This window comes from Ursus americanus, chromosome 2, assembly GCF_024610735.1.
Source record: "Ursus americanus isolate L20-20 chromosome 2, mUrsAme1.1.p, whole genome shotgun sequence".
Taxonomy (NCBI): domain Eukaryota; kingdom Metazoa; phylum Chordata; class Mammalia; order Carnivora; family Ursidae; genus Ursus; species Ursus americanus.
In genome coordinates this window covers 31,519,548-31,546,005 of record NC_142128.1, presented here as the reverse complement: position 1 = coordinate 31,546,005, position 26,458 = coordinate 31,519,548, and the positions used below count along the sequence as shown (strand labels likewise).

The window sequence follows — 26,458 nt, the reverse complement described above, 5'->3', positions numbered from 1 at the left end:
TAGTTGTCTGCATTGTCGTCTCCGGTGTCGGAGGCCCCAGGGCTCGCTGGCCTGGGCCTGGGCAGGGGAGTCTTTGGGCCTCTTTTTCTTTAGTACCCTTTGCACAACATTTTGACTCTTAGCTCCTGCCAGGCGGACAGGCCCTCGGTAGTCATACAATGAACTAGGAGAAAGGACCTAGTTTTCCCTCCGGGAGGGCTGCCTGGCTGGGGCGGCTTACCGCACTGTGGAGGAGGGTCCAGGGGCACAAAGCCCCGTGCACACAGGTGGATGTAGGTGGCTGCCAGGGTGCAGGCCGGGTGCAGCTCGTGGGGGCCACAGGAGTCCTGGATGCAGAGGTGGAGGAATGGCGTGGGATCCACCTGCAATCCAGCACCCCCCGTCATGGTCCTGGCCTGCTGCACCCTGGGAGTAGCACAGGCAAGACCGGGGCTACTTGGGGTCCCCTGGTCTACCTGCTGCATGGCTTCTGCTGCCGTCTAGACCTGGCCTCCTACTCACCACCCTGAAGCAGCTCCCCAGGCAGGAACGGGGGTCCTGGAAGAAGGCCCAGCAGGTGGGGCTCCGGCCTGGGCACTCCTGAGTTTTCTCCATGGCCGTGCAGTTGCCACCCACCTGGTGAGACAAAGGCCAGACTCAGGCCTCCCACCTGGGCCTCTTTCTTCTTGGGCACCTAGACCAGGGGCCTCAGCCTCCGGAGGGGACGGCCACCCCCTTGGCCTGAGAAGTTGTCTGCTCCGGGGCAATCTCTAGCCACGCAGCCCCCCGGGATGCATGAGCCTGAGGGAGGAGGGGCTGGCACCCCGGCTTACCTGCCAGGCGAGGGCGAGCTCCTCTAGGCTGTGGGCTACTGTGCCATCCGGCAGCATCAGCTCAGTGGCTGCCTCATTGTCATTGGTGCCGAGAAGGCCAGCAGACACCCCTGTGGGGAAAGGGGGCCCTGTGATAGGCTGTGGGCTACTGTGCCATCCGGCAGCATCAGCTCAGTGGCTGCCTCATTGTCATTGGTGCCGAGAAGGCCAGCAGGCACCCCTGTGGGGAAAGGGGGCCCTGTGAGAGCCTATCTTGACCCAGGTTCCAGGGGTGCCCGAACCCTCCGCGCCTGACGCCCACACCGCCCCCTGGGCTCTAACCCTTTAGAAGAGGGAGAGGAGGGAGGAAAGTATTGGTGCCCTTCTCTGGACCCTCCTCATCCCGAGTGGCCTGAGCTGATGAGAGAACTCTTCTGGGGCCACCCTCAACCCGGAGTGAATGTCCCAGAAAGGGGGCAGAATATGGGGTCAGAGAGCCCTGGGCTTAAATCCTGGCTGTAGGAAGGGGGGCCGGTACGTTAACCTCAGGGAGGTCATCCATACTACAGCCAACAAGGGGAAGGAGAGGAGGGGGGATCATGGTGTGACAGCAGCACAGACAAGGCCAGCGGGCAGAGAGCTGAGCAGTATCTGTCTGCAGTAGGGACGGTCCCAGGGCTGCAGGATCCAGCAGGGAGAGAGGGCCTTGGACCTCCTTCCTATTCTGAGCCCCTCGGACTGTTGTTCTGATGATGGCTCAGGTTGGAAGCCACAAGGAGCAGCAGCAGCCTGACGGAGTCCCTGGGCATCCTGCCCCCAGCCTCTCGAGGACCTGGAGAGTTCCCCTGGCCGGAGCTCTGCCAGCCTCAGCCCTGGAAGCTAACTGGGGTCTCAGCAAGGCCAACACCACTGGTGTGGAGGCTGTCAGCTGGGGCCCAGACCCACCGTGGAGCCAGAGGCCTAGCGTGAGGCTGCAGAGGCCAGCTCGCACATCACAGGTGACTGAGACGCCATCCTCACTGGTCAGCTCAATCCTGGGGACGTCCCTCCTCGTCGTGGCAGGAGGCAGATCAATGTGTGGACAGGTCTCCGTAGGCAGGGGGGAGTCATACAGCCTGTAGGTCTGGGGGCCAGACATGGGCTGAGTGGGCAGATGGCAGGCAACGTGGGGCACTGAGGCGGGGGGGGGGGGTGTATGTGGATGTGACACGAGGCAGGAACGTGTCATCTGCCTGAGCCACCTGCCCCGCCCCCCCACTCTCACATGCTCACCTTCAGGCTCGGGTAGAGGACCAGGGTAGTGCCGTTCAGCTCCATGGACAGAGATGGTGGCCCCGAGGGGGCTTGGTTCAGTGTCAGCGAGAACGTGTCATGGGCAAAGTCCTTGGCCAGCAGCAGACTGCTGCAGTGGACACCAAGGCTCCACACCTGGCCATCGAAGGTCACCACGTACCTGGCCCCGGCCACCACAGCATGGTCTGGGAGGAAGAAATCCCAGGGCAGCTAAGTTGGGCCAGCTATGCCTGCTGCCCTGGGAGCCCTGAGCCCACGGGGACTCCAGGGTGGCCAGAGCCTCTCTGGCCAGTGTCCTTTTGGGCGGCCCCCCCCGGGGGGGGGGTCTATCCCCAGCTCTTCTCCCCCCAGCCGCAGCTCAGCACCCTAAAGTGAGCCATCTCCAGCCAGGTCGACAATGAAAAGAAACAAAAGGCTGATACAAAGCGCCCTGGGGCAGCAAATCCGTGGAGCCAAGGGTGGCGACTAAGGGCCAGAGGCTGTGGCGAGGCAATGAAAACACGCTGGGGGGGGGGGGGGGGCGTGTGCCTCTGTGAGTACGCTCGAAGCCGCCGAATTATATGCTTGGAATAAATGGTGTGCTGTGTGAATTATGTGTCAATGAAGTGACTGAAAAATAATCACTATAACAAAACGCACAGAACCATGGCCAAAGGCTCCATCCGATGCAAGGAAGGTACCACGGGGGCCTGGCTCTGCCCTCTTCAAGGGGGTCAGAAGACGGTCCGAGAAGGGGACCGCATGACTATCCCGGCCCGTTCTGCTGCTGAGCAGCGACTTGGGGCAGCGTCTGGAGGGGCCGGGGGGAGCCCTAGTGGACACATACCCTGACCATGGCCACACACGTATGGAACGCCAAGACCGGCTGCTCCGACCTCACCGTGCTAACAGAGAAAGTGCTCCCGACTCGAGGAGGGCGACCGCTTGCCCGAGCCTCAGCAGTCCCATGTGGACGATAAGAACCGCACGGATACACACCAGTCCGACCAGGCCCTGAGTGCCACGCCTGCCCCTGGGCGGGAGACCCATCCCAGCACCAAGGAATTCGGCTCACCAACCCCATGTGCCTGTGACCCAGAGGAGGGGAAACCAAGTCCCAGAGAGGTAGGAAGACTTGCCCGGGCCATGCTCGGGCACGAGCTGGAGGCAAACTCCCCAGGGGCCCCAAGCCCCTGGAGCCACATCCAGTCCCGGCCCAGCCCCTGGCCGCAGGCCCTGCCCGACCAAGAGTCTGGACTCAATCAGCTGCCTTCCGGCTCCAGCTGGAGGTCGGCCTTTTGCGTCTCCAGCACCGTCAAGGGGGAGGGAGCTGGCCTCGAGCCCTAAGCCACTTGGCCCACTTCTGGGGTGGGCCCCAGGCTCAGGCTTTCTTCTTCTGGACAAAAGCCCAGGTCTGCAGCCCAGTCCTCGTCCAGTAGCACCTTGGGCACTCTGGTAACCTCTGGGCCCAGCGGTCCTGGGCTCGGGCTCGGGGGGCCACCCAGGACCAGGCCCCCTCTTGTCTGCCCCTGCCAGGTCCTGCCGCCACGTCCCCCAGGGCAGAAGGGAGGAGGGGACCTCGAGACTCACATTCGCGGGGGCTCCCCAGCAGGCGGCGCTGGAGCCGGTAGTACTCGGCCAGCACATTGGTCGTGGACAGCTCGCGCAGCGGCCGCAGCAGCTTCTCCACCACGTAGCCAGTCAGCCGGGCCACAGCCAGGGGCTCGTCCCCCGCGGGCAGCAGCGGCAGAGTCACCAGCACCGAACGGTTCCTGGAGGGAGCACAGAGGAGCTGGAGACCCCAGCCTGACCTGCCTCTGAAATAGCGGGAGCTGGACGAGGGTCAGGCTTGGGGCAGGCACAGTGCCTCCTTGCAAGGACTCAGATTTCTGTGCTCCCCCCAGGGCCGTGGGCGGCTGTGAGAACCCCGATGGTGGGGTGGGCCCACCTCTGAGGCTCTTCGACGGGAGCTGGACGAGGGTCAGGCTTGGGGCAGGCACAGTGCCTCCTTGCAAGGACTCAGATGTCTGAGCTCCCCCCAGGGCCGTGGGGCAGCCGGGGCACCTCTGTGAGAACCCCGATGGTGGGGTGGGCCCACCTCTGAGGCTCTTCGACGGGAGCTGGACGAGGGTCAGGCTTGGGGCAGGCACAGTGCCTCCTTGCAAGGACTCAGATGTCTGTGCTACCCCCAGGGCCGTGGGCGGCTGGGGCACCTCTGTGAGAAACCCGATGGTGGGGTGGGCCCACCTCTGAGGCTCTTCGACGGGAGCTGGACGAGGGTCAGGCTTGGGGCAGGCACAGTGCCTCCTTGCAAGGACTCAGATGTCTGTGCTACCCCCAGGGCCGTGGGGCGGCTGGGGCACCTCTGTGAGAACCCCGATGGTGGGGTGGGCCCACCTCTGAGGCTCTTCGACGGGGGGTGGACGAGGGCAGCAAGGGGAAGTCGGAGCCGAAGGGGACCTTGGGCATTCCACCATCAAGGGAGGACCCTGAAACTTTCTCAGGGTGGAAAATGGGGGTCAGATTGACCTTGTGGGGTCTGAAGGAGCAGAGAGATCTCAGGACACACTGGGGTTGGAGGTGGACGAGGAATAATTCACGCCCTCAACTGGGGGTGCAGACGGCAGGATGGGAGGACATTTACCTCCTCCCAGGAGACTAGGGGGACCTGCAGCGGGGGGCCAGAAGTGGTCTCCAAAGCCTCCCTGCCCACTGCATCCCTTCCTCAGCACAAGCATCCAGTGGGGACCCCTGCCAGGACCTCCCCAGGAGGAGCCCCTACCGCACCAAACAGTCCCTCCATTCGCAGACAGCCTTGACTGGTACATTCCTCTTCACGCCAGCTGACACCCTGCCCGCTTGGCAGCTTCGCTCCACCCGCCCACGTTGTGACAGCACCGAGAGCCCCAGTGGCATGAGCGCCGACCACAGGAACAGGAGCGTCACCCGAGGTCCTGAGCACTGATCCAGGGTTGACCAAGTCAGAGCGGGATTCAAGGCCAAGCATTCCCCGGGTCCCCATGAGCTGTGAGGCTGCTGGCTGTGGCCACTGCCATTCTGAGCCCCCCGCTGCTGACGGGGCCCCTGCCTGGGAGGGAAAGGGGCACACGCTCCCCACACCCCAGGCCTGTTGCTGAGACTGGCTCTGCCGCCCCTTCCGGGCCGCCCCCTCTCTGACAACTCCCAGACTGTGAGACGGCCCAGGTCTCAGAAGAGCAGCTGCCTACTGGCTCTCTTCCACCAGGTGTCCTCATGGCTGCTCAAGCTCGACGCATCCAGACGGCACCCTGTCCCCACTCCTGCCACACAGACTGAATAAAGGCCCCAAAACACCCAAGTGCCTGGGCCCCAGGACTGCGGTAACTTAGTGGCCGAAGGCACTTGGCAGGTGCATTTAAGGGAAGGATGCTGAGATGGAATCCACGTGAGCTCATGAACCAGAAAAAGGGCAGGAGGAGGGTCAGAGAGACAACACCGAAGGACAGACGCTGGAAAGGAGGGGATGCTGTGGCTGCCAGCTTTGGAGGTGGAGGAAGGTCTCAGAGCCAAGGAGCGCCAGTGGCCCCAGCTCCTGGAAAAGGTAAAGGGGGTGGGTTCTCCCCTCGAGCCTCCCCGAGAGCCAGCCCTGCCGACACCTTGACTGCAGCCCACTGAAACGGATTTCAGACTTGGCAGCTCCAGCACGGCCCAAGAATAGATCTGTGTTGTTTGAAGCCACTCGCCATGTGGGTAAAGTGGCTACAGCCGCAAGAGAAACTAATAAAGCCAGTCTGCGTGCCCCCAGCCATCCCTCCTTGCTCCACGGGGACCGTCCCTCCTGCCCCCTGCAAGGCCAGAACCCTCGGTGCACCACCTCATCCGACCCCCAATCTCCAGGCCTGACCTCACAACACGTCCAGCATCTAAACACCTCGCCACCCCCCACGGCTCCCAGCTCGCAGCAGAGCCACCCTCCCGCCTCGCCTGGACAGCTGCAACACGGACCACTCCTTCCTGGGCTCCGCACGCCTATGCCCACCACAACCCCGTCCCCAGCCGCCGTCTCAACACCAGGGCCTTTTTAAATGGGATATAGACCATGTCTTTCTCAGCTCGAAACCTTCTGTGGGTTCCCATCTCAGACTAGAAGTCATCGTCCTCACAAAGGCCCCAGGCCACCCGGGTCCCCCTCACCCCTCAGGCTCACGCACCCTCGGCTCCAGCCCCGCTGGCTTCCTGGATACTCCTCCAACAGGCCCGGCACACTCCTACCCCTGGGCCTTTGCATTGGCTGTGCCCTCTGCCTGGAACTCTTCCCTGGTGTCCACACGGCTTCCTCCCCCAGCTCCTTTCAGCCCTTGTTCAAATGCCACCTCCTCACAGAAGCAGACCATGGCTGCACCATTGCAAATGTGCCCCCCACCCCACTTGTCCTGCCTGTTTTTCTCTAGCATTTACCACCTGATACACCAAAGCAGAGGCTGGGAAACTGGCTCATGGGCCAGATCCAGCCTGTGTCCTATTTCTGAGTAGCCTGCAAGCTAAGAGGAGCTTTTCTGTTTTTAAAGCATTATTAAGAAACAGAGCGAAGATGACAGAGACCGTGTGGGCTACAAAGCCTGAAAACTTGGCCCTGAGGCCCACTGGAGGAAAGGCTGGCCAAGCCCAGGTGTAGATAACCTAGCTATTCTCTAGTGACCGCCTCCCGCCGTGAACAATGGACTTCGTGAGGACGGGGATTGGTCTCGTTCGCTGTTGTATCGAAAGAACCTAAAACAGCTCCCACACGGAGAACGTGTGTGTCAAATACCCGTGGAACGAAGACTAAGCCTCATCTTCGCAGATGAGGACTGAAAATGCCTCCCTGGCAGGGTTATCCTAAGGAATACACGAGACCGAGGGTGCTGTAGCCCAGGGCCCGGCCTGGGGCAGGGAGGCGGGGAAGGACAAGCCCCGAGTTACCTGGCTGAGAAGCTGTACAGGGCCAGCAAGGGCTTGCAGAGCCTCCGCAGGGCCTGGGACAGAGTGGCTTCGGCCCAAGACAGCATCTGGTGGGCGGCCTGCAAGGGGGTAGGGGAGGTGGGTGAGAAGAGCCATCAGGGTTCGCCCCACCTGGCAGTCCCGTGTCCCACCCCCTCGCCCCACCTCACCAGCTCCAGGGCTGCCCCGATGGGCCTGGGGCCCAGGGCCCGCCACAGCCGCACAGCCGACTCCGCCCGCTCCCGCCACACCTCATCTAGGGGCTTGGGGGTCACCTCCAGGTAGGCGTCCTTCAGCGTGGCCAGGGGCCCTGCAACAGGTGGCCGCCACCCACTGTGAGCTCCCCCACCCCCCACCGGAGTCCTGACCACAGGCAAGGTGCCACTGCCTGCATCCCAGACCCGGCAGGGAGACCAGCCCCCTTCACGACCCAGGCTTCCAGGAAAAAGGGCCTGTTCCAGGGAATAAGGTGGCAGCACGAGGGACGGCAGGAAAGAGCCTGCCTGACAGGCCTGAGACTTCCCCTCTGCAAGGCCTGTTCACAGGGTCAACCCTGGGCTGGCATGTGGGAGTCCGGATTGGAGGAGGGCTGCCACCGCTCCCAGAACCGAGAAGAGGGCCTGGGTCTGCCCAAACTGTTAGTACGGACAAGTAGTTTGTGCCCGACACCCCCTTTCCTCCTGTGAGTCCAGAATGGTGGGGTGCGCTGGGGGAGGCTTCCTAACGTGACCAGCCCCCTAAGAAAACCCTGGGTGCAGGGTCTCTAATGAACTTCCCTGACTGACCAGTGTTGGACATGTGTCATCACCATGAGATGCTGGGGGAATTGAGGGCGTCCTGGGTGACCTCCCTGGGAGAAGGTTCTGGAAGCTTATGCCTGGTTTCCCTCCCTCGCTCAGGCCTTGGCCCCCACACCTCTTCCGTTTGCTGACCTTGCTCTGTGTGCTTTTGCTGTAACAAATCCTAGCTGTGAGCAGGAGAATATTCCAAGAACTGAGCCCTAGTGAGCCCCCGGAAGTGGGGATTCGGACACAGAGACATAAGCGGGGTGGGAGAGGAGGGCCAGCTGTCAGCCCTGGTGCTCCCGTGGAGAGGCCAGAGGTTCCCAGCACCACTCGGGGGACGGGGGACGCTCGGGCAACGGTGACCTAGCAGCCAGGACAGAAGCGTCAATCACACAGCCTCGCTAGTGCTGATCACAAACCAGAAACGGGCTCTGGAAACTTCCAGCACTGGGCCTCAGAAATAAAGCTCTCTGCCCAAAAGAAACCAGGTGGGGACTGGAAAGAAAATAGAGCAGGAGTCCCCAAAGAACGAAGGCAGTGGGCATGAGGGACGTTAGCTTGGAGACCTCCCAGGACGGAGGCAGCCGAGAGAACGTGAAGGCTGCAGGCCCATGAGGCCACGCAGGCTGGGGAGTCTCTGGGGTTGGGCCCTCGCTCTCGCACTCACGTTCCAGCTCATTCTGCAGCTGCTCCAGCCCCGCCTGCAGCCTCTCCAGGTAGAGCGGCAAGTGGTGGGTCAGCACCTGCCTGGCCTGGCTCTGGCCCCACAGCGCGGCCACTGTCTGGCCGCTCTCCACTACGGCCCCCAGTCCCGCATGGGACAACTTCAGGAGGGGGCCCACCACGCTGTCCAGGGTGCCCGCTGGCCGCACCTGGGCAGGGAAATCGAGGCAGAATCAGTGCGAGGGTCTGGGGCACGCAGCATTCCAGAAGATCCTCACGCCTGGTAAGTAGAGGGGTAGGCCGGGACGGGGATGGGGGGGCACATCTCCATACAGCACCTCCCCTTCTCCAAGTGTGTCCCCGACCCCCCACTTAAGTCTACCCACCAGGCGCCGGAACCTTTCCACGTAGGCATCCAAGCCTCGGACCTTCTTCTCCAACCGGGCTCTCACCTGGGCCCCAATGGCTGCGATCCTGGACTGCGGGCACACAGACAGACAGGCTGGGGGCTCCGGGGGGGTGTGTCACGGGACTGGGGTGGACAGGAGCTTCTCGGTGCCGGCCATAGGGCCGCGGGATGTGTTTGCATGCGACAGGGCTGCCTCTGGTTTGCTGGGCCCTGTTGGACCCAAAGGGCTCGCAGCCCCTGGCACCGTGGCCTCTGCCCCAGGGAAAACAGTGTCCCCCACCCCCAGGCCAGCTCACCTCCACGTGGCCCAGCAGGGTTCCTGGGCAGCCGTGCACCGCCAGGCGGAGACTCTGGTTGGCAGCCTGCAGGGTCAGGCGTCCCAGGGGCTGCACGGACTGCCCGCTGTCCTGGAGCAGGGCCTCCACCTCAGCTGTCTGCCCCTGGGCACATGCCCGCAGCTCCACGCTCTCCTCTCGGCTCCCTGGGGTCAGGAAGGGTCCTGCTGTTGCCCCCGGGACTCTCCTGGCTGCCACCTGGCTGTCCACGCCACCTCCTCTCCATGAAGAGCTTCCCGTCACCCCCAGGCCCTAGCGTTCTCAGGCCTAGAAGCGCACCACCCAAATCAGCTTCCCGGGCCCCCTGAGGCTTGGGCTCCTTCTCGTCCCCCAGCCCCCACCCACCTCTGGTCTGCCCATCTGGACCTTCTCCCGGCCTCTCCTGACATCACAGTCCCTACAGGTGGCCGCAGGGGGCTCACTGTTGCCTCCGAGCTGGGGGCACCACAAAGTCCTAATGGGGTTCCTTGACTCCTGAACTCTCAACACCCCAATCTCTGTCCTCGCTGGGGCCCACATGGGCCCCACCCCAGCCATCTGAGCGACCTCGCCGTCTCTACTCACCTTCCTCGTGGGCCACAGAGGCCTGGAGGCAGCTCTGGGCCCGGGACACTGACAGCCTCACTTTCTCCTCCCCATTGTCCACAATTCCCTCTAGCTGGACGCCGCACTGAGAAGCCGAGGTGGAGACCCGGCCCCGCAGGCCGAGCTGCTGAGCCCTGGAGCTGAGGATCTGCAAACAGGAGGGCAGAGGGCAGAGTAGGGCCTGGGCCCCTGCTCCTGCTAGCCCCAGGCCCAGGGAGAGAAAAGGGAGCACCCACCCCCCCAACATCGCCCAGGGCACTCACTGGGACCCCCATGTCCATCCCCACAACGTTCACTATTCCTGCCAACTGCAGAAAGTACCTATTAAGTCCACATCTGCAGGCCTAGTAAACAGGGGCACCCGCCATCCACGTGGCTTAAACATTGCCAACACCAGGCCTTGCCCTGGAACCGCTGCCTTAACCAATCCCGGTGGCCCTGGGCCTTGGCATTTTTGCCGTTCCTGGTGCCCAGGTGTTTGTACCTGCTGTGTGTTCTGCAATTTCAGGAGGACCCTGGCAAATATCTCAGCACAATGAGCCATGTGGGTAGCACGATGCGTCTGTGCATGGGGGTGAGCGCATGCCTGACTGCCTGAATCTTTCCCCTCCTCTCCACAGGGGCTCGTGCGTTGTCACGAGGACCAAACAAGGCTGGGAAAGCCTCTCTTCACCGCATGGACCCCCACATGGGGCAGGTGGCTCACTCCCAGGCCGGCGGTTCTTGGGGCACTGGGATTACAGATGCAGGAGCAGCTGGGGGCCTGGCGCGCAGGCGGGGAACCCAAGCAGTCAGCCCTGGACAACCTCGGAAAGCAAATCTCTTTTGAAATGGCCGTGCAACTGTGCAGGGGAACAGAGGCCGAGTGAGCCCCGGAGGCAGAAGAGCCATCCCCATCCAGCTATGGATGCTGGAAGGAAACACCCACCTCATGAGCGCCTACTGTGTGCGGGCACTGTGCAAACCACGCTGCAAAGGAGGTGGCATTTGTTCCCGTTGGACAGAGGAGACAACTGAGGTCAGAAGAAGGAAAGTCACACAGTCAGGTGCACTCGGCCAGGGAGACGCAGAGGTGAGCAGATGGTAATAGAGATGGGGCACCTACTGTGTGCCTGTGCTAAGCGGGCGGAGGGAGGGGGTGCCTGGAACCCTACCAGCTGCCCTGCCAAGTATGTCCGCTCCCCACTTACAGATGAGGAGGCAGGGCTCAGCGAGGTCACTTCCCAAGATCACTTGGCCAGTGGGGGCAAAGCAGGCATCGAACACGGCTCTGCTCCCTCCTACCTTCCTGGGTTGTTTGGGGGAGGGGGGCAGTAGAATAGGTCATACTGAGTGGCTGCTTCGTGTCAGGCTCTGCTCTAAGTGGTCTACACAGAGTTGCATATTTGATCTCCGCGGCATGAATCCCATGGGAGGCAGGGCAGGTGCAATGCTCACTCCCCACTGTCCAGGGTAAGATGCAGCGGCACAGAGGAGAAGCCAGTCGTCAGGAAGAGGCTAGGCTGGGATTTAAACCCAGACAGTCCAGCCGCTGCCTCTGAGTTATAGCAAGGGCCAGATGTTGGGGCAGGGGAGGAGCTGCTCTGTCTCAGGGCTGGGGCCAGGCCAGAGGGTCCCACCCCCCATGAAGCTCTCCTCCCACCAGGGAGCCAGCCTGCAGTTCCAACAGTGGCCACTAGGTGGCAGGGCCATCCAGGTGGTGCTGGCCTTGCAGGCCAAAGCAGGAGGAAGGGCATCCTCCTGGGGCGCAGGTAGCCCTGACCTGGCCACCTACCTCCAGCTCCCCTGAGAAATCTGACACCCGAGGCTTGCTGTGGTTGCGGAGGGTCAGGCTGAGGTGCAGGCCGCGGTCTGGGTCCGGGGAGAGGGCCAGCTGGCAGTGGGAACGCAGCAGGAGCCCACTGTGGCCTAGGGTGTGCTCCCCAGAGACTGAGAGAGCCTGGAATGAGAGGGGGGGGTGTCAGCGGTCAGGGAACCACAGGGGCAGCAGCTTCCTCTCCCCACCATGCCCTGGCCTGGTCCAGACCACCTGGGCTGTCGCAATAGCCTATAGGGTCTCACTTCTTCCAGTTCAGCCCATAGTCCCTCCTCCACTAGGTAGCCAGACTGACCCTGACAAACGCAAATCAGACATTATCCCCTTGCTCAAAACTCTCTGCCTTCCTGTTGCACTCAGATGAAAAGCTGGTTGCCTTGACATGGCCCACAAGTCAGCGTTATCTTCTTAACCTCACCCCCTTGCTCTCCAAAGGCTGCCCTGTGTTCTTCCAGTACCTGAAGCATGTCCTGCCACAGGGCCTTTGCACTGGCAGTTCCTGCTGCAGGCCTGCACTTGTCAGTGAGGCCCCCTGCAAACCCGCTCCCCTCTCCCTACGTCATTCCTTCACGGCATTCGTTCGTGCCTGAGTACATATCATGCATCTTTTTTAACCTTTTCCACCCACTGGAATGTGAGCTCCGAGGGGTGGGGTACCGGTCTGTCCCTTTCATCATCCTTGTCCCTGCACCTAGTATAGGGCCTTGCATTAAGTAAAGCCCACAAATGCCTTCTGAACAAATGGATGAATGGAGTTGGCAAACTGGCTCAAGGGCCAAATTTGGCTCATGGCTTGTTCTTGTAAGTAAATATGTGTTGGACGATAGCCACACCTGTCCGTTTACATATACTCCATGACAGCGAAGTTGAGTGATTGTAACGGAGGTCCTATGGCTTGCAAAGCTAAAGTATTTGCTATTTGAACCTTTACAGGAAAAACTCTGCCCCTGGGATGGATGGATAGATGGGAAAATGGATGAATGGATGGATGGGAGGGTGGGTAAGTAGGTGGCTGGGTGGGTGAGTAGGTGGGTGGGTGGGTGAGTGGATGGATGGATGGATGGACGGACGGACGGACAGGAGGGTGGGGAGTAGGTGGGTGATGGATGGACAGACGGATGGATGGGAGGGTGGGTGGGTAGGAGGATGAGTAAGTAGGTGGGTGGATGGATGGACAGACGGATGGATGGGAGGGTGGGTGAGTGTGAACAGGTGGCTGGGTAGGGGAGTAGGTGGGTGGGCAGATGGCTGCGTGGGAGGATGGATGGATGAGAGGGTGGGTCAGTAGATGGATGGATGGATGGATGGATGGATGGATGGATGGATGGATGGACGGACAGATGGACAGACAGGAGGGTGGGGAGTAGATGGATAGATGGATGGGAGGGTGGGTAGGTAGAAAGAAGGACCAATCAACCAGCTAAGAGACCCAGGAAGAATGTTGGGGGAAAGGGGTCCCAAAACTTCACCTCCAACAATGATGAGGCTGAGCCCCTTTCATTTACGTGTAAAGCACTCTTCCTGTATCACATCTCTTGTGTCTCACAGTCACCCTACATGCTGAAACCTATCGCCTCTGCTGGTCCTCAGCTGGAACACTGGACGTTGAGGGGATCACCTGCCCTGCCTGTGATCACCCCGCCGGCAGATGGCAGAGCGGTGATGTGGGCACCCAGCTCCCTCGCTCACACCCCTGCACTCTGCGGATGCTGTCCTCTCTCCTCACCCTCCCTCCATGGGTCCTTGGGCCCCTTCCCCAGGACAGACTCACCCTGGGCAGGTCGCAGAGCCCCAGGTGCAGGGAGTGGTGCAGCCAGCGGGTATAGTCGGTCTCCACTTCGCCCCGGAAGCTCTGCGTGGTGCAGGAGCCAGTGAAGACGTGCTCCAGCAAGGCCTCTGTGTGGATCTTGTCTGGCTGGGACGGCCAGTGCCGCTGGAATAAGAGGGCACCGTGAGGCAGGGGCTCGTCCCATAGGAGGGGAGAGTGCCCATGGCCCGCTGCAGATGGGAGACCTGGGGAGAGGGGAGCAGGTGCTGGCAGTCCCCCGATTAGAGCTCTGGTCAACCACAGCAGCCACTGATTGGCCAGACGTCTGCTGGGAGCACTGGGGGCCTGAGCCTATGGGGTCCCAGAACCCAGGGTGCGAGACCCCAGAGGGAACAAGGCTGGCTTTCAGGACCAGCCGTCCCCATTTCCCCATGGCCCGGTCCCTGTCCCAGGCTCTGCAGAACAGTGCTCGGCCCCAGCAGCAGCCCCGGGTAGGCAGTGATGCCGGGAAGACCCCGACCCTGACACCTCCAGGAACCTGATCTCCCCCGCCCCCAAAAGCCCTCTGGTGTCACCAGCCCCTTCCCTCGTCTGCTCCGAGGGCTCACCTCATGCTGGGCGCCTTGCTTCCCTCATCTCCCAGAGCTGTCACTATACCCCAGTCAGGGGAGGAGTATTGTGCCCATTTTACAGACGAGAACACCAAGGCTCACAGGGGAGAAGTGAGTTGCTCACAATCCTGCAGCACCGCTAGTGCTGCCCCAGGACCCCACGGCCTCAGAGCCAGTCACTTTCAACAGCAGTGGGGACCACCCTGTGGGTGACCTGCCAGGGACCCGGCTTTCTAGGCCTCACCTCATACGTCAGGTTCTGCTGCACCCGACGTCGGTCCCACGACAGGTCGAGCTGCTCGCTGAACACGGCCGGGGTCTGTGTGAAGGCCCCACAGGCCCTGAGGGTGCTCAGGCCCCAGATTTCCTGGAGCTGACAAGAGGATGGAGTATGGGACTTGGGGGAGCCAGCACAGGGCCCCAGAGTTAGGGAGAGCCCGTGCTCGGCTTGGCAGTCCGGCCAGTGCCTACCTGCCCCGGGGAGGCGGCTAGGCAGCCATCCCAGATGGTATCGTACTCTGAGGACCTGTTGGTCCAGGTGAGGTGCAAGGTCACGGGTTGCCCTCTGTCCCAGGCCAGCTGTACCTGTATGGGGACAGAGGGTGGTGGAGGGGAGGGCCAGAGGAGAGGCTGGTGCCCTCCATCTGTGTGTGTCCCAGGGGTGGGGGCAAAGACAGTGGGAGGGGTGGGAAAGGCTGGTGGGAGGGGGAGCCCACCACGGCAGGGGACGAAGCCGGGGAGCTGGAGACACTGCCCTCCCTCCTGCCTTTGTCCGCAGGTACTCAGAGCCTTGCCCAGCCTGGGAGACTGGAAGTATTTAGATGGCAGACGTCTCATTCCCCAGTACCCAGCCTTGCTGTTTCCAAAGCCAGAAGGAACTCCGTGCCCCTCACTCTGGGCCTCTGGGCTGCTCTGGACTGAACCGTGGGCCCCACCCCGTTCTTCTGTTGAAGCCCTCATCCCCAGAGTGATGGTACTAGGAGGCAGGGCTGATGGGAGGGGCTTAGGTGTCAATGAGGTCATGGGGTGGGCCTCAAGATGAGATCAGCTCCAGTGAGAAGAGACCCCCGGAGAGTTCTTGCCCTGGCATGTGAGGACGCAGGGGAAGGCTGCAAACCAGAAAGACAGCGCTTGCCAGAACCTGACCAGGCTGGCAGCTTCACCTCGGACCTCTAGCCTCTAGAAGTGGGAGAAATACGTGTTTCTGTTTTAAGCAACAGACGTCATCTAGCCATATATACCTGTACTGTTTTGTGATGGCAGCCCGAGCAGACTAAGGCAGGGGTGCTCACCGGACCTCCTCTCCCTGGCTCCTGCCCCACCACTTACTCTGTTCCAGCTTCCCTGCCTCTGGCTCTTCCTGAAGCTCCTCGGCCTGTTCCTACCCCAGGACCTTTGCACTTGCTGTTCCTTCCCTCCTGGAATGCTATTCCTGCAGCTTATCAGGAGGTAGCTCCCTCTCATCCAGAGGTCCTCAGCTGACAAGCCGCCTCCCCCAGGAGGCCCTCCCTGACCACCCCATCTGATTAGTTTCTGTCTCCGCTTCCTCTCCACTTTCTTCACAGGGCTTATCACAACTCTTCATTTTTTTCTTCATTCACTGGCTTGAATTTTAGGGTCTCTGTTTGGCCTGGCACAAATGGTCTACTGTTGACACACACTGGCCTACCGTCTTCCACTTCATAGCTGAGAACACTGAGGCTCAGAGAGGGTCCATGAGCTAGGTGAGGAGCCCAGCTGCCCTGCGCGGACCCCCTGCGGTTCCCGACTAAACTGAGACGTGCGTAACTGAGGAACTGGACGTGCGTGTAAGCTCTTGCCCCGCTAAATTGTGAGCTTTTTAGATGCAGGACTATATGCTTTGAACACTGCCTGGCATGCAGTAGGCGCCTAATAAGGTATCGGTGAAGGAATGAACGAATGCAGGATGCTTCAGGGTGCCCTGCTTCAGGAATGTGTGACTCTGGAGGAGTCCTTCCCAACAGGAGACAAGCAGAACCTTCTTCCCCTGCACATGGTACCCGGGTCGTGGGCTGGCGGCTCAGTCGTGCAGCTCCCTAACCCCCAAGAGCCCCCCCACCGGGACCTCCGATGCTCCCCACTCACCTGCGCGTCCCGCTGGCCACCCTTGCCCTCAGCCAGGCCGCTGGCCTCGATGTGCCACCAGGAGAGGTTGAAGGGGTGAGCCAGGGCCAGGCGGGCGGCCAGCTTGCCTTTCCCCAGCTGCAGAGCTGACGCGACCACCACCTGGGGAGGGGGACAGGCTGAGCCAGAGGCCTCGTGCAAAGGGGCAGCCCCCTCCCCACCCTGCGCAGACAGCCTTCCAGGACAAGGGCGTGAGGGCAGCTGGCTCTGGGCACATGGCCCCAGCACCGTGGGGGGCCCTTGGAGAGACATGGCCCATTCTGCAGACAACGAAGTCAAGGCTTGGAGCGGGGTAGACACGGACAGTGTATGACAGAGACGGTGGCTGAGGACAGAGGGGCTGGAGGCCTTCACAGGTTAGAATGCCAGCCCTGCCTTCCACTAGCTCTGTGACTCCGGGCAAGCCGCTCTACCTCTCTGGGCTTCGATTTCATCCTGTCAAAGCCAGGCTCAGGTGCCCCCTGTGGCTCAGGTGTTGCTAGAACCGAATTCTACCCCCACCCAGCACCTTTCCCACCCTCTCCCAGGGACTGGGACCTGCCGGGCTGGCCCCGGTGAGGCTCCTTGGGCAGGCCTGGGCCCCGAGTGTCCCGCTCAGGCTCCAGGTTCAGTGGAGTTCCCAGGGTCTCCCTTCAGCCCTGACACCTACCTGGTCCTTGCCATCCCAGCCCACGACCAGGTCGTCCCGGTGTCTGCGTCGTGAGTGCTCGCAGGACAGGCGGAGGCTGCCGCGCCGTGGTGGGGAGAGGGGCGGTGGGTGGGTGAGCTCCGCTGGACGGGGGCACAGGGAGGGGGCGGGCACGAGAGGGGAGCATGTGGGCTTGGCGGGGGGATCTCAGCAGACACAGCCACCAACCCAGGCAGGTGGCCACAGGGAGGCCACGTGCTCGGGTCATCTGCACAAAATTCAGGAGCTCCAACCTCACTTGGCCACCACACCACTGGGCGCACTCCCTGAGCTGTCCCCGCGAGAGCCCCAGATCTCCTCTCCCCCGCCTTCTGCAAGGAGACCGAATCTATCTCAGAGGCCCTTGAACCTGGGCTGGCCTGCGACCTGCTAACAGAATTTGGTGAAGGCGACACCGGCCGGATCCCGGCCCAGGCCAGAAGAGGCCTCCGCACCCGCTCACCCTCTGGGACGCCTGCCCAGCCCCCAGAGGAACGAAGCCGGGCTGGCTTGTCGGACGGTGACACCACACAGCGGAGCGCCTGGAGGGGCCAGCCTACGCCGTCCCAGAACCGCTGGCAGCCGGCGAGCCACCGCATGAGCCCGGGAGCCCCGCCGAGATCAGCAGCAGCACGTGCCTGCCTGACGCTCACTGTCACCTGCCACTGAGTTTCCAGACGTTCGTCACACGGCAACAGCTGCCTGGTCCACCGCCCAGCCAACATCATCTACCACTCGGACCTCCCTCACGCTCGCAGGCTCCTGGTGGCCCTGTGACTGCCCCTCACCCACCCGGGCCACACTCAGCCGCCCTCCACTCTCCCTCTGTCCTGGACTGTGACACAGATGCCACCCCCACAGCGGACAGTCTCTGGGCCTCTAGGTTTGCTTCCCTCATCCCCTAGATGGGGCCCAGCTGCCCTGACGTCCTGCCTCACTTAACCCCGGCTCGTGAGGCCACCAGTCCATCCTGTCTTCCCAGACCCATGGGCAGGAGTCCAGCTGAGACTCCGTGGTAGTCGCTGGCCACCTTGGTGACCTCCGAACTCTCTGGAAGGGGTGCCACCTGTCCCCACACAGGCTCCTGGGAGCTGCGCCAAGGGTCGGTGATACCAATGATGTCATCGGGTCATGGGCCATTGGTCATCGGTGCAGGGAACATTCGTGCACCCCACACTCAGAGCCATAACCCTCATCCCTTCCAGCCTCTGACCGCTCAGCTCCTCAGCTCCGTGACCACAGGGCAGGGTCCCCCAGCTGCTCAGCCCCCTCACAAACCCTGTGCACACACGCCCACACGCTGCCCTGGTGCGCTGAGGAGCCACACGTTTCCTCTGCCTCGGAGGGCACACGTGTGGCGGCCGTGACCCTGGGGAGACGCCGTCCGACCACCCGGTGAGCTGTGCCCCCGGGAGCAGGGTCTGCACTATGTCTCCCACTTGGCAGCCAGCAGGGCAGGCTCTGCTCCGTGTAAAGGGGGCTCATCACACAGAAACTGACAGTTCGTGGGACGGCACGGCCCTCCCAGGGCCGCCTGTTTCCCGGAGGGCCTCGGGGACACATGTGCCATCCGTGGGGCTACTGGGGGACAGCACTCACCTCCCCTGCCAACTGTCAGCCTCTGCTCTGAAACTCCCTGGGGAGGCTCGGGGTTGCCCCATCTAACACTTGCCGTCTGCTCACACTCAGGGTAACCCTAACCCGGCTGGGACCCTGCGTGACCTGCATCCTTCAGCCCTCCCACCTGCCTCCTCTCCTCACCCCCCCTTCAGTGCACTCCCGCCACACGGGCCTCGCTGCTGTGGCTCCAGAACCCCAGGCTTGTTCCCACCTCAGGGCCTTTGCACCTGCCTTTCCTTTTGCTTGCAATGCCCCTCCACAGATCCCCGCCACGGCCAGTTCCTTCTCATTATTCCGGGCTCAGCGTGGACGTTACATCCTCAGATAAGCCTTCCTCGCCTACCCCACCTGAAGGAGCCCTGCACCCCTCAATCAAACCCTTCTGACTCTTAGCAACACCCTGATGTGATTTTTTTCATGTTCACATCCCTGCTCACGGCCTCTCCCCTGAAGGCAGGGACCTGGGCCCATCTCACTTCCCGATGATTCCCAGGGCCTGGAACGGCACCTGGGATGGGCAGTTGTTCAAAGATGGTTCGCTGAGCAAACGGGCCACCCCTGCCGGTGACCTCTCGGACACTCACCCTGGAGACTGAGGTTCCTAGAGGGCCTGGGGAAGGGCCTAGGCAGGCTCCCGTTGAGGACCGCCTCCTGGTCACCCCACAGAACTCTCTGGTGCAGGGTGTGGGTCCCGTGGGCTCTCTCATACGAGGTCTGCAGGACCAGCTCCCCGGGAAGAACGCTCAACTGGAAGAGAAAGACAGCACTGGGTCACTGGGCAACCCGGCCCACACTCCTGCTTGGGGTAGGAAAGAAGAGGCACTTTCAGAAGAGGAGAGACAGGGAACGTCTGTGGGGCATCCACGGTTTGCTGGGCTGTCAGATGCATTGCAAAGTCATAAGGCCAAAGGCTCCCCAGGAATGGGCAGACAATGAGGTAGGTTGTGGGGCACGGGGAGCGGGACACAGGAGACTGCGTGGCCCTGTGAAAGGATCACCACTGCTCAGCTCCACTTCCAAGCTGTGTGGCCGTGGGCCAGTTTCCTAACTTCTCTGAGCTCAGTTTCCCCAACTATAAGAGGGGATGAGAGGAACGGCGCTAAGCTCTGAGATAACGTGAGGGTGCGTCCTCCCAGGGCCGACCCGCGGGCAGTGCCATGTGGGAGCTGCTGTGGCTGGGAGTAGGGTTTCCCAAGCACGTACTGAGCAGGCATTATGGTCGGGACCGAGGGCTGAGTGTTGGGGTACAAAGATAACCGAGACTGGTCCTGGCCCTCTGGGGGCTCCTGGCAGAGCGGGAGACATCACAAGAGACAGAAAATGATGGGACAAGCTGACAAGGGTAGCATGAAAGATACTCAAGAGGCAAAGGAACACAGAGAAAGAAATTGGTGGACAACGCAGGGAAGGGCATTCTAGGCAGAAGGAACGCCCTATGCAAAGGCTCGGAGAAGAGGACTCTCCCCGTTAGGTGGGTGCCCCCATGGAGGGTGGCTGAAGGGCCCTGCAGGGGGACTTGCTGGGAGGAGGGGGGAGTTTACTCTTGAATGTCTTACTGTCTTCCTAAGCACAGTGGCTTCCTCACTGGTATCTCTGCTGCCCCCTGTAGGTCACTCCCCATACAGCAGCTGGAGGGATGGGAAATCATCATTTGGATCCTGTCCTCAAAAGGCTTCCAATTTCAGAGAACGAAATCCAAACTCCCCCTGTGGCTTATCATGCCCTACGATCGGACCTCTGCAATCTCCTCCTCACCCACTTGCTCCAGCCCAGCGGCCATTCCTCAGAGAGACCAACTCGTTCCTGCCCCGGGCCCTTTGCACGTGTCGCTCCCTGAGCCCGGAATGCCCTTCTACCGGATTTTCAAACGGCTGACACTTGTCATCCGGGGCTAGCTCAGTTGTCACCTTCTTTGTGAGGACTTCCTGGCCACCTGAAGAGCTCCCCAACCATGCACTCACTCCTATCACCCCGTTTTCTTTTCTCTCTAGAAGGTATCCATCTGGCTACACTCCATCTGGAATGTTTTCTTATTTAATTGTGTGATTTTCTCCCCACCAGACAGGACACTTGATGAGAGGAAGGACCCACCAGTCCCGTCCCAGGCAATGTCCTCAGCTTCTGGACTTGTGCCTGCCCCAGGCCCTAGTACGGGCTCAGCAAGTAATCTGGGAGGGAAGGAGGGAGGGAGGAAGGGACGGACCCCGAGAGCAGCTGAGAATCCATTCCAGCACATTCCAGCTGCTTCACAGCTCTTCACAAATCCCTCTTTTTCTCCCAGAGCTGCCGCCGGAGCCCCCCCACCCCCAGCACTCCCTGGCTGCCCTCCACACACCTGGGGGAAGGTCTGTTCCAGCCTGATGATGTTGGTAACACTGGCCTTCGCAGTCACCAGCCGGGTGTCCACATGGAAACTATTCTCTCCCACCACCAAGAAAACCATGCTCTCGGCTTCACGCTCTGAGTACTGGAGCTGGATCGGGAGAAAAGCAGGTGAAAGACGTTCTCATTGCTCTCTGATGGAATATTCGGACAGATACTGGCTCCAGGCTGGAGGCTCTGGCCCCGGACACCCACGGCTTCCTGGACTGTTTGAAATCTAGTGAAATGAGGGTCCTGAGTTTCGGTTTAGGCCACTAGGGTGCCCATGGCAACCATCTCCCCCAGTCCTTCATGCTGTCACCCTGACTTGAAGACAGCGACGGGCCTGGGGCCGTCAGGCAAGAATTCCATTGCATTACCAGAGTGGACAGCAGGGGGCAGTCTAGCGCAAGTCACAATGCACAAGCAGGGCCATCAAACATGCCCATTCTGGATCTCTGTCACACGGGGTGGATGACCTCTGGCTAGCTCCTTAACCCCCGGGTCTGTGCTCTCTAACCTGATAAATTGGGATAATGACACTTTATTAATGTGTCGATGTGAAGATCGTATGAAATAATGGGCCATCTTCTAGACTGGCTACGAAACAGACTCACTTGGGGCCCCGGCTATGCACACAGATTCTGGGCCCCTACCTACAGCCTGGAAAACAGAACCTCTGGGGACAGGATGGAGAAACTGGTACTTTTAAAGAGCTCCGCAGATTAGCTTGACCTCAGTCAAAGCATTCAACCTGAATCTTGAACAAAGAGTCTGACAAATCCAAATGGAGGATTTTTGCACATGAACTGCCAGGACAGGTCAAAATGGTCAATGTAGGACTTCTTCTTAAAGGTGGTTAAGGACTGGGGCGCCTGGGTGGCGCAGTCGGTTAAGTGTCTGACTCTTGATTTTGGCTCAGGTCATGATCTCAGGTTCATGATCCCAGGGTTGTGAGATCAAGCCCCACATCAGGCTCTGTGCTCAGTGTGAAGGGTTGGCTTGAGATTCTCCCTCTCCCTCTGCCCCTCCCCCTGCGCACGCGCGTGCACACACACTCTCTCAAATCTTTTTTTAAAAAGGTGGCTAGAGACAAAGACGTATTTAGGGGGAAGTATATGAATATCTGCAACTTACTTTGAAATGCATCAAGAATTCAGACGGAGGGAGAGCCATCTGATTCAGCAAGAGGAGTAGGAGTGAGAACATCGAGGCAGAGGGTATGTGGAATTTCACTCTAAAACTGTTAATTTTCCAGTATTTGAAAAGTTTAATAAAATATTGGGGGAAAAATAGGTACGGGGTGGGAGAAAAATTTCTAGAGCAGGGGTCTGCTTTGGGTCAAACTTGGCCCACCACTCGATTTTGTAAATAAAGTTTTATTGTAACACAGCCATGCCTGTTTATTTACATATTGTCTATGGCTGCTTTTTTGTTACAGTGGCAGCATTGGGCAGTTACAACAGAGATCATATTGGGTTTAAAGGCTAAAACATTTACTATCGGGCTCTTTACAATACAAGTTTGCAGATCTGAGTTCTAGATTCACTCACTCAAGAGACAGGGCATCTAAATACTCTGGACGATCCTGGAGTGTGTCCGGGATTTAAAACAAACAAAAAATGCAGCTTAAAAGAACATTATTGGGGCAACAGGGAAATTTTATTACAGACCATATATTAGGTAACAGTATGACTACATCATGTTAAATTTCCTGAATTTTGAACTTACGTTGCATTATATAAGAAAATAGCCTTGTTACTGGAACCACTCCCTGAAGTATTTAGGAGTAAAGAGCTGCGTGTCCAGAAACAAGTCCATATCATCTCTTAATGATAAAGAAAATGTACGTGTGCACATGTGTGAATATAAAAATATACGTGACACGTAAGTATGAACAGAAAGTTGTGGTGGGCTCTTAACAACTGGGGAATGTTCACGGTTCTAAAATAACTTTTCTATAGATTGGAAGTTATTAAAAATAAAGATTGGGGGGAAACGAAGAGGCCCCTGAACGACTGACCGTGCAGTCAGCGGCAAAGCTGGGGAACCACTAAAATCGTGTGGGAATGTGCTAGGGCGGGGCCAGCACACAGTAGGTGCTCTGCGAACCAAGGCAGTCCGGGCGGGGGCTGGGGGACTAGTGCAATAACCAAGCAGCTAGTCGGCAACTGTAACAGTCACTCACTCATTAGTCGACATCTTCCACTGAGCACCTACTATGTGCTGGGCCTTCCTGGTTTGGGGAAGAGGGACGCACAGGGAAACGGGTCATGGTAACGGCGGGAGGGGGGAGCACCAGCCTGGGCCTGTTGTCTACCCCCCCCCGATAGGACCCCCAAATACTACACGCAGGCCAGGTACCCGACCAAGGGCTGTCCTGGGGGTTCCGGGTGGGGAGAGGATCCGCAGACAAGGGCGGGGAGATGGGCAGAGAGCCTGGGCCGTGGGAAGACGCTGGGGCAACTGGGAGGGGCGCTGGCTCTGCTCGAGGGGCTGTGCCATCTGATCCAGCTGCCGGGAGCAGGCCAGGCCGGGTGAGGCGGTGCCAGGCACTGGGCGAGCAGGCTCCCCGGCCCCCCGGGGTCTCGTGGGCCCAGCTGGGGGCTGCGGGCCTGGCCCAGGAATGTTCGTCTGCGGGTGTTTGAGAAAGCCAGAGCCCGGGGTTTCCGAGGGCAGCCCACTGGGGCCTACCGCAGGCCCGCGCACAGACGTGGATGTGCGAGCACTCCCCAGCGGGCCGGGCCCGGGCATCTGGAACCAGTTAGGGCTCAGGGGCGGCGGGCAGTTACCTTGGCTGAGGCGGAGGCTCGGCTGGGGCCGCGGCCCAGGAGGGCGGGGAGGCGGTGCTGGCCGGAGAGCGGCAGCTCTTTGCTGGAAGGAGAGAGAGTGTCTGAGTCCAGGCCCAAGGGCGCCCAGGGCTGAGTCAGGACCAGGCCAAGCTCGCCCGCCGAGGGCAGGAGATCCACGCACACACCCAGAGCCCAGGAAGGGCCGTTCGCAAGCCCGAGGCCTGAGGGCAGTGCGGGGCAGTGGTTAGGGCCCAGCCCAGTGCCAGGCAATACACGTTTCGATCCCCACCTGGCCTGTGCCTGGTTCTGGCATGTGGGGAAAGCTCCTGGGGGCCTCAGTTTCCCCTTCAGCAAAAGGGGCTAGAGGAGCACTGGGCTGAGGGTCTCCTGTGGGCCCTCAATGGGCCCCCTCACTGTGGCCAGCAGAGGCCTCTGCAGGGTCTGGACGGCAGGCTCTTAGCCTGTTCTCCCGCAGCCCTGTGCACACGGCACCCTTCCCCTTGGCCCTTCAGGCCAGGGTGCTCACAGCTCCCCATCGCTGCCCCTCCGGGGTGCGCCCCACTCCGGTGCTGTCTCCGCACCACGGCGTCTCCGCCCCACCAGCACGGCCATCTGGGGCCGTATCGCCCACGGCTGCGGGCCGGTCTGTGCGTTGTAGGAGCTTCCGCAGCGTCTCTGGCCGCTGCCCCCTAGAAGCCACCAGAAATTCCCCCAGACATTGCCAGATGGGTGGGCAAACCCGCCCCAGGTGAGAACCACTGGTCTATACCGTCACAGCTAGCTTCCCCTTCCCCCTCAGGGACCCCGTGTGAGCGCTGGAGCCTGGCGGAACCCGACTTCTTACGTGCATGAGGCCGCTGAGCACTGGGCTGGGCAGCCATTTAGTTTGTGAGACCAAGAGCTGCTCGTCCATGTCCTGCCCCCAAAGGTCAAGGTTATATTACTAGCTGTGTGACCTCGGGCGAGTTACTGAGTCTTCCTTTCCATATCTGTGCAGTGGGCCCGTGGGGAAGGGCCAAGGAGGTGCTGGGGGCTGGAGGTCAGCACACAGCAGGGCTCCGCTGAGGTCACCCTCACCCACCCCTCTCTTCTCAGGGGAGGGGCCCCCAGAGCTGCAGAGAACCCCTCACCGGAGCGCCCGGCTCTGGCCACGCACGTCGAGCACCAGGCTGGCTTGAGAATCACAGGTCAGCCGTAGAGAAGAGCGCATCTGTTCCTCTGCCCAAAACTCCTGGAACACGAGCTGTGGAAGGAGTAGGCTGTGAGGTGTGGGGAGTGCAGGGGGCCTGAGGACCCTCCCAGGCCCCACTCCGTAGCTCCCTCCCGGCAGCCCAGATTGCACCCCACCGGACCTGCACCTCAGACATCAGCAAAGAGTGAGCTCCACCACATCTCCCCACCACTGGGCCTAAGGCCAGAAAAAGGGGACTGAGGGGAGGTCAGGGAGAGCAGGAACTGGGTCTGCTGGGTTCTGGGGTACAGTGACACAGACCCTCTGCACGAGGGGTGACCGGGACTCTGGGAAAGGCCTCTCCTTGCAGCAGAGTGGAGTGGGGGCAGGGCAGTGCTGGTAACCCAAAACAGGAGATTGTAAATGAAGCTTCCAGAATGAACTGTGACTTGCAGGGCAGCCAGAGAGCCTAGCCCGGTCAGGCGACCTTGTGCCAAGTGACGGTGACCAGGGCCTGGCCCCATTCAGGGGGCCACAGCAGGTTCCCCTTCTCAGAGGTGGGAGGGCATCGTGAGAAAGGGCCCGGGGGCCAGCCTGAGTCCCTTTTGCTGCTTCCTTGCTAGGTGACCTTGGGCTGGTGACACACACACGTGTGACCCACAGACGGTAGGCCTGGGGCTGTTGTCACAGCAGCGAAAGCTTCTAAAGCATCTGCTGTACCAGGCACCACCCGAAGTGCGTTCATGGTGCGAACGCTCTCCAGCCCCCGAAACCCCATGTTACCGGTACAGTTATCAACCCCATTTCATGAAGAGACTGAGGGCACAGAGAGGTTAAGGAATTTGCCTGAGGCCACACAGCGCACACGAGTCAGAGCTGCGATCTGACGTCCAGAGCTGGGGTTCATGAGAACTATGTCGCCTGCCTTCTGCGGGGTGTCAGAAGGAGGAAATCAATCAGGACGCAGAAAACCCCCAGGACGGCACGGAGCACGTGCCCAACTACGAAGGCTGGGTTTCGGCTCGAATGGAAGGGCAGAAGGGCAGAAAGCACACGGACGGGGAGCTGGAACCGGGCTGCTGGAGGCCCGTGCACACGCCCCGTAGCCGGGACCACAGAGACGCCCTGGCAGACGCTGGCGACATCACTAACAGCCTCTACAAACTGTGAAGTGCTGGAGAGATGGCACAGGAGCATCTGTAGGGCACACAGTCGGTCCCCTGCATGCTGGGGAACTGGATGGAGTGGACAGAATTAGGGGGGAGCCCAGGCTGGCCTGGGGGGGGCCACCCCTTCCTCACCTGGCTGGCGAAGGGCAGGCCCAGACTCCGGAGAGCGGGGGCCGTGTGGCTGGCGTTCACCACCAGCTCCAGGGAGCCGTTCATCGGCCAGGACACCAGGGCTGCCACGTCCATGCTGACACCATCCCCTCTGTGGAGGGCCAAGCTGGCCCGGGCCTGGGTCTCTAGGGGCAGAGAAGGGCACAGTTTGCAGGGGACCCCATTCACCTCCCTGTGCATGTGGGATCAATGCCAGGCAAGGCTTTCACTTCTCTGAGCCCCTGGGACTTCATCTGTTGGGTGGTGTCCCCCTCGACGATTGTGGCCTGGCCAGCTCCTCCTCCCGGGGTTGCTGCTGAGATGACACCTCTGAGTGCCCACCTCAAATACCTCCCAACCCTTCCTTCTCCCTCCCTGGGAACGGTCAG

General features: G+C 60.7%; 1 protein-coding gene across 1 annotated transcript in view; it reads right to left on the bottom strand.

Annotated features, from left to right (window-relative positions):
- Positions 1-26,458, bottom strand: part of APOLTP (apolipoprotein lipid transfer particle homolog) — a 140,312-nt gene that overhangs the window by 17,124 nt on the left and 96,730 nt on the right. Inside the window, exons 44-66 of the mRNA XM_087870433.1 lie at positions 26,052-26,215; positions 24,710-24,822; positions 23,580-23,661; positions 20,762-20,899; positions 19,011-19,173; positions 16,789-16,910; positions 16,101-16,241; positions 14,466-14,579; positions 14,239-14,367; positions 13,387-13,548; positions 11,574-11,738; positions 9,779-9,947; positions 9,176-9,360; positions 8,857-8,949; positions 8,475-8,679; positions 7,193-7,332; positions 7,005-7,102; positions 3,654-3,835; positions 2,064-2,269; positions 1,737-1,914; positions 813-922; positions 502-615; positions 221-362 (exon numbers count right to left, since the gene is read on the bottom strand). Of these exons, the coding sequence (XP_087726559.1) occupies positions 221-362; positions 502-615; positions 813-922; positions 1,737-1,914; positions 2,064-2,269; positions 3,654-3,835; positions 7,005-7,102; positions 7,193-7,332; positions 8,475-8,679; positions 8,857-8,949; positions 9,176-9,360; positions 9,779-9,947; positions 11,574-11,738; positions 13,387-13,548; positions 14,239-14,367; positions 14,466-14,579; positions 16,101-16,241; positions 16,789-16,910; positions 19,011-19,173; positions 20,762-20,899; positions 23,580-23,661; positions 24,710-24,822; positions 26,052-26,215 (3,315 nt within the window). The remainder of the gene's footprint in view (positions 1-220; positions 363-501; positions 616-812; positions 923-1,736; positions 1,915-2,063; positions 2,270-3,653; positions 3,836-7,004; positions 7,103-7,192; positions 7,333-8,474; positions 8,680-8,856; positions 8,950-9,175; positions 9,361-9,778; positions 9,948-11,573; positions 11,739-13,386; positions 13,549-14,238; positions 14,368-14,465; positions 14,580-16,100; positions 16,242-16,788; positions 16,911-19,010; positions 19,174-20,761; positions 20,900-23,579; positions 23,662-24,709; positions 24,823-26,051; positions 26,216-26,458) is intronic.